General features: G+C 44.4%; 1 protein-coding gene across 1 annotated transcript in view; it reads left to right on the top strand.

Moving 5' to 3' along the window:
• The first annotated feature begins 929 nt into the window (after positions 1 to 929).
• F13A1 (coagulation factor XIII A chain) overlaps positions 930 to 6,558 on the top strand; it is a 64,463-nt gene continuing 58,834 nt past the window's right edge. Inside the window, exons 1-2 of the mRNA XM_054381799.1 lie at positions 930 to 944; positions 1,851 to 1,993. Coding sequence (XP_054237774.1) covers positions 1,852 to 1,993 — 142 coding nt within the window. The 5' untranslated portion in view covers positions 930 to 944; position 1,851. The remainder of the gene's footprint in view (positions 945 to 1,850; positions 1,994 to 6,558) is intronic.

Below are 6,558 nucleotides of genomic sequence, written 5' to 3'. Positions count from 1 at the left end.
CTTGCAGTGCTGAATTAATGGTTGGACTTGATGATCTTAAAGGTCTCTTTCAAGTAAAATAATTCTATGATTCCTTCATCTTCCGTGCAACTGAGGCAACCCACAGCAGGTCCTCTGTGTGTCCACAGATGCCCTTTGTAGGTGACTTGTACCTCTGCTGCCAAACAGCAGCAGCTGGTAAGACAGTGTGCAAGACATTCTTCCTGTACACTACTTTTTTGCCATATAACTCAACTGGTCTGTGGATTTCTGTCCAACAGAGGAGGTGTCACACAGTCCCCAGTAATCTTAGAGCTTAGCAGAACTGAGCAAGGATGACATGGAACTAGAATGCTTCCACCAGGTACTTCTGCAGACCCTGGTTGTTAGGTGATACATGTTTTATCATGAGTAAATGCGTTTAGTACAAAATACCTTCACTTTCCTGAACTGCACAAGGACTCAAGAGAATGCTGGACCACCACCAGTTTCTCCATGTCCATGTGGCCCACAGTCCACTGAAAAGACTGCTGTGAGGAGCCAGGCAGGACAACCTTTGCTGTGTCTGCTTGGAACTACACTGAAAACCAGCACCTGAAGTTGCATTATAGGCATCCAAAGATTGGCAACAAGGTGAGCGGTTCTACTCCAGCTAACTAAGAACTGAAACTTCTTTGTCCAAGCAGTTTCCTTAGCCCAAGCACCTTGAAATGCTCCTGTTGAGCAGGGTTGGGGTAAGGCAGGGAAGGAGAAGGAGGCAGTAAGCAGACATGCCAGCAGTGGTGGCAGATCCTCTGAGGTGGTGTGGGAAGGGCTTGGCAATCCTTTCAGCACTGTCCTATTGCAACAGGAGGGAGGAGGATACACAGAGGTTACTTAAAAACCCCCAACTTTTTCTAAGCTTCTGTTGAACTTCTGAAATCCTTCAAGAGAGAAGAAAAAAAAAAAGACTGTCTGAAAAGAAGGTACCCTTGTAACTACAAATCTTCCTTTAAGAGTTTGCTGCTATTAGATAATTGCTGCATTCTGAATTGCTGTTTTCAGGAGCTTTGGGAAGAAGTTGTGTTTTCAACCATGGATATTTTCTGAGGAGGATGGCATGGCTTTTTCTGTTGCCCCATGCTAGTGCTGAAATAGATGTGAAAGCAGTTTTGGCTAGTTCAAAAAGAAGTCTCTGATCAGCTTACATCTGAGATTTCCCTTAAGGTTGTTAGTGGGAGAGAAATAAGTGGATAAATGCTTTTTTCTTCCCCCCCCCCCCTTTTTTTTTTCTTTTTCCTTCTCAGAAATAGGTTGTCTGGGTGCAGGAGTTTAGCCCTTTACCTGCTGGGTATCTGTGTGCATAGGGACAAAAATACAATTCTCCAGTATTCATTCACAGACTACTGTAGGGTAGACTATTTGGGATGACTGAAGTATAACTTAGAATGTGATTTTTATTAGGGGAAGGTAGTGTGTGATGCACTTTCTAGAAATATAATGTGCTATTTTGGGTTCAATAATGCTGTTTTGGAGGGTGGAAGACTGAATGATTTTCCAGTTCTTTTACCTGAAGCTCCCTAGTGTTTTTAATGCCCTGCTTTTAGGCAAATACTTCTGTGCTAGGCTTCCCTCTCCTTCTCCCTTTCTCTTATTCATGTGTTTTGACAAACACAAAATGCCTTCCAATCCTTAGAGAGCCTGCACTGCATCATTAGAGTGATGTTTTCTTGCCTCTCAGTTTTTATTTATGTGAGTCTAAAAATGCATAGCTCACTGGCACCCCACACTGGTTTTGGTTTCTCCCATCTTTCATGTGCCTTGCTGGCTCACATTTGCGTTATTGTTGCACTCTTCCTTTATTTCATGGTATTACAACATTTTTAATGTAGGATGTCTGAACGAACAAGCAGCAACCAGGAGAAGAAACCTCCTCTGAATGGAAGAAGAACATCAAGCAACTCCAACAATGAAGAAAATGAAGTGCCTGAGGTGGAGGCTTTTGGATTGATACCTAGAGGATTTAATCCAAAAGGTACAGTGTACAATTAAGCCATGGGTCTATTTTTATGTCTTTCATACCTACTTCTGCCCAGGTCTGCGAATTAAAACCAAACCACTTTTTTCCTTACATATTTTACCTCAGAGAGCTTTTATCAATGCTTACAAAAAAAAAAAAAAAAAACAAACCAAAACCACATTTGCTCAAAACAGCCAGGTTTTGGGTAGGGAAAGTAAGGAGTGAAGAAGCCAAGTGACCAGTTTTCAGTTTGATCTGTGATAGTGGTTTTAAAAGGCAAGTATGGGTTTTCCCAGTTTGATCACATTCACATTATCACTTTAGGACCTGCTGGATCAGGCATGGCTGTGGCAGCACAGAGGTGAAGCCTCCACTATTTATGGCCCTTCTGATTTGTTTGGCCTTAAACTGACTGCAAAACTGCTGCAAAGTGCTGATGGCAGGAAAAAAAACTTTTGCTTGACGTTCACCTCACTCATAAAAATGAATGCAAAACTAAAAAGAGTTGCCATATTTTTAATTATTCTTCCTTGGGAAGTGTTTTGAATCTTTTGACTGGCGAGACAGGAAAATATTGGGGTAGGAGATGGGCAGGTCAACACAAATCTTTAGTGCTAACCCATTGGAGTGAACCTGGAAAAAAAAAATAAAAGAAGATTTTGTTTAAAAGAAATCAGGATTGGCTCTGGAATGAGTCACCAACCAAATCATATTAATTTTTTGACTGATTTGAAATGAACAGCAGAACTTGTTGAATGTGGCAACTCAAGGTATCCAGGTGTAACAATACTTCATGCTCATAGAGGACTTTTCATCCAGGGTTGAAACAGTGATTAATTGCTGTGGACAATCATTAATTACTGTGTTTTATATGCTGGGAAACAGGCAAAGGGATTTTTAGGTTACAAGTTCACATTTTTCTTGCAGAGCTTGATTTCTGTAATCCTCATCAGGTGCTTTAACCCCATGTCCCTCTTATTTTAAACACATATTTCTTTTAAAAACATTTCTGTTTAAAAAGGCCTGAGCAAACCAACAGACATGTTAAGACTGTGGAGATTTTGCTTCAACCTTTTTGAAATAACCTTTTAGCTCTGGGGCAAGCATGTGTGTTTAAATTGTCAAGTGCTAACTCAGAACAGGTCCTGACTAAACACCGTTTCAAACACTCAGAGAAGCTGGGGATATGTGAGAGTGTGGGAAACTTTAGAAGGAATTCAGCCTGTAGCTAAAGCCCACCAGTACCAGGAGAAAGATTCCTGTTGCTTTTTGATGTGCTTCTCATCAGGCTCTGAATGAAGACTGTGCTGGTGGGAGGGAGGATCTTGATTTTTAGAAATGCAAGGGAAACTTAGGAATGCCAGGTCAAGTGAGGTAAGGCAGGAACCCAACATACCATTAAGGTGATGCTGTTGGTGAGAAAAACTGCTCTTTGCCAAAGCAAGAGTTTGTGTGGCCATTGGATAAACTTGGCTACATGAGTGGTATGGCTGAAAAATGAATTTGTGAGTCACAGAATCACAGACTGGTAGGGACTGGAAGGGACCCCCGGAGATCACCTAATCCACTGCTAAAAAGCAGGCTGATCCAGAGCAGGAAGCCCAGGATCACACACAAACGGGTTTGGAATCACTCCAGAGAAGGAGACTCCACAACCTCTCTGGGCAGCCCAGTCCAGTGCTCTGTCACCCTCAAATCAAAACAGCAAAGCTCTTTTTGTATGGCTCCATCAGCTCTGCTGTGCAGTTCAGCTCTGCAATGCTTGTAGTGATAACACACAAAGGATGAGCTGAAGGGAGGGAACTGCAGTAGCGTTCCTGTTTCAGAGCACATCAGCTATGCCTGTGATACCAGCTGATCTAAGAGTAATCCCTGGATCCATGTTTTGGGGTAGGATGCTTACTTCTTTCCTGTGAGGGGTGCCGGAGCACTGGACCAGGCTGTGCAGAACGGTTGCAGAGTCTCCTTCTCTGGAGAGATTTAAACCTGCCTGGACACTGGAATCCTGGGCACCTCTGGATGACCCTGCTTTATCAGCAGGGCTGAACTAGATGATCCAGAGAGGTTCCTTCCAACCTACCAGTCTGTGTTCTGTAAAATACTGAGATAAGGAGTCATCTGTCAGATGACGTTAAAGGTTTATAGCCCAGTGAAGCTCAGACCGAGATGTATGTTCAGGAATGTGCACTCACAGTTTTGTGCTTGGGGAATGAAATGAGTGTCTGCAGGCAGAGCAGGAGTGGAGAGCATGACAGGGCACATCCTTGCAGAGAACTGCTTCTGTCACTTCCTTCTCCTGTACACATCTCAGCTCTGAAGTTGTCAAAATTTTTGTAGTGGTTCCCACATTTCCTTGCCATAATGCACTGAAAATAGCATGTGAATGCTTTTATCCCTGCTGTTCCAGCTAGAGGTGTTTTCTAGCCTTTGGGGTAGGGTTGCTTACCTGTTATAAACATCTAAACTTTGGTGTCTACACCTGTGTCAGGTGAAAATCATAGTCAACACAGAGCCATTCAGTGAGTGGAGGTGAGGACACTGGCTGGCTCAAGAGACAATGGGTGACACTTTCAGGGTGACCTGTACCCTTCTTTCAGCTCCACCAGTGGCTGCAGGAACTGGCCAGCAAATGACTGTAACAAGAGGTTACGTATCAGGGTCCCATCATTTAGATGCCTAGATTTAACTGAATCTTGCTCTTGATCTTTGCAGTGTAGGTGTCTACAGCTGGGCTACTCACCCTCCTTTCTTCTGACAGCCAACAGAGAGAAACAGGCATTTTTAGGGTGTGATTCATTTGACCTATTTTAGCTACTACTCTAGGATGAGGTAAAACCCTGTGCCTGACTAGCTCTCTGCTGACACCCACTTCTACTCCGCTGAATCACAGCCGAAGCCAGCGAAGGGGACTGGCAGGGAAAATTGCTGTCTCCCCAGCCTGGTCAGTGAGCTACCTGCCGTTTGTGGGAGATGCTCGGTGTGGAGGAGATGTATGCCCCAAGTGCTTCTTCATCAAGAATCTTGCGTCTCCATGCCTGTGCTACGTCCTCCCCCCTCAGTTCTTCCCAGCCAGCTCATCTCACTGCAGCATGTTACGAGTGGGCTTGGCTGCTCAGTGGGAGGACACAGCCCTGCAGTCCCACTGTCTGCAAGCTCCCCACGCACTCTCCTTTGCAAAGCTGGGTGACTTGCCAAGGAATCGTGCTTCCCCTGTGAGCAGAGCGATGGGCAGCACCTCCTTTGGAATCTCACACTCTTTGGTTTGTGATCCAGAGCCCTTTCCCTCTGGTCCAAGAGAACATGACGTTTGAAACCTGTTTTTGCTAGTCAAAAAAACAGCTCAGTCTTGTGCTTATTTATTACCATGAAACCTTCAGAAAAAAGCATCAGACTGCTGCCCCTCCTGCAGCAAACCTGCTTGCACTAAACAACAGACCAGGTCATGGGCTGACCATAAAATAGACCTGGTTTCAAAGGAGGCCTTGATGGCCACCTGTCCCTCATAAAGAGATGAGAGGTAACTTGAGCATGGCCTGCAGCTTCCCTTTCAATTGCACACTGGTGATGGTGTTAGCACATCCCACTACCTTGCTCATGGTTTGTCTTCTGTAATTACCATTACTGTAATCAACAGAGGCTCGGTCACAGGTTATCTTCACCTGGCAAACTCAACATACGTTTTAATGCTAAGAGTGAAAACAAAATGTGTTTTCTGAAGATTTATATATGGCTGTGTTCTAACAGGAGCCATGTAAATGGGCAATATAGCAAGGACAAGGGGCAATGGGCACAAACTAGAACACAGAAAGTTCCTCCTGAACATAAGGAAAATCTTTCCTGTGATGATGCCAGAGCTCTGGACCAGGCTACCCAGAGAGGTTGTGGAGTCCTCTTTGGAGAGATTCCAAACCTGGACATTGTGATCCTGGACAACCTTTGGGTAATCCAGCTTTAGCAGGAGGGTTAGAGTAGATGATCTCTAGAAGTGCCTTCCAAAACCCACTATGCTGGGGTTCTGAAAAGTCCTCAAAAAAATTAAGCAAATGTTAAACTGATGGCCCAGAATGGCTTCACTCTGCAGCTCTTTGAAGAGGCTAACATGCAAAGAAAGGGCAGGGTCCCTGTTGACTTCTATTTCAGAACACGAGATGAAAACACAACAAATCTTTGGCTCCATTATTATGCATCCCTGGAAGGAGATTGAATGTGAGCCAAACTCAGTGACGGCTTCACCCCTCTCCGAACCCCAAAATAAGCATCTTGTGCATGCAGTGCTTTCAGCCTGGGAGGAGCTGAGAGAGGTAACAGGAGAGACTCTCCCTTGTCCCTGCTTTATGTCCCTCCAGGAAATTTCCACATCTTGTAATTTAATTTTGGATTTTGTCAGCATTAATGTGAGGGAACATTGTTAAGGTGTACAGGGAGAGAGGCAAAGACAGTAAGTGGAGAGAGGTTCTCCTCCCCCTCTACTCTCTCCTGGTTAGGCTGCACCTGGAATATTGTTTCCAGTTCTGGGCCCCTCAGTTCAAGAATGACAGAGAACTGCTTCAAAGAGTCCAGTGCAGAACCACAAAGATGAT

The sequence above is a fragment of the Indicator indicator genome, chromosome 6, assembly GCF_027791375.1.
Source record: "Indicator indicator isolate 239-I01 chromosome 6, UM_Iind_1.1, whole genome shotgun sequence".
NCBI classification, from domain to species: domain Eukaryota; kingdom Metazoa; phylum Chordata; class Aves; order Piciformes; family Indicatoridae; genus Indicator; species Indicator indicator.
This window is presented reverse-complemented; position numbering and strand designations above follow the sequence as displayed.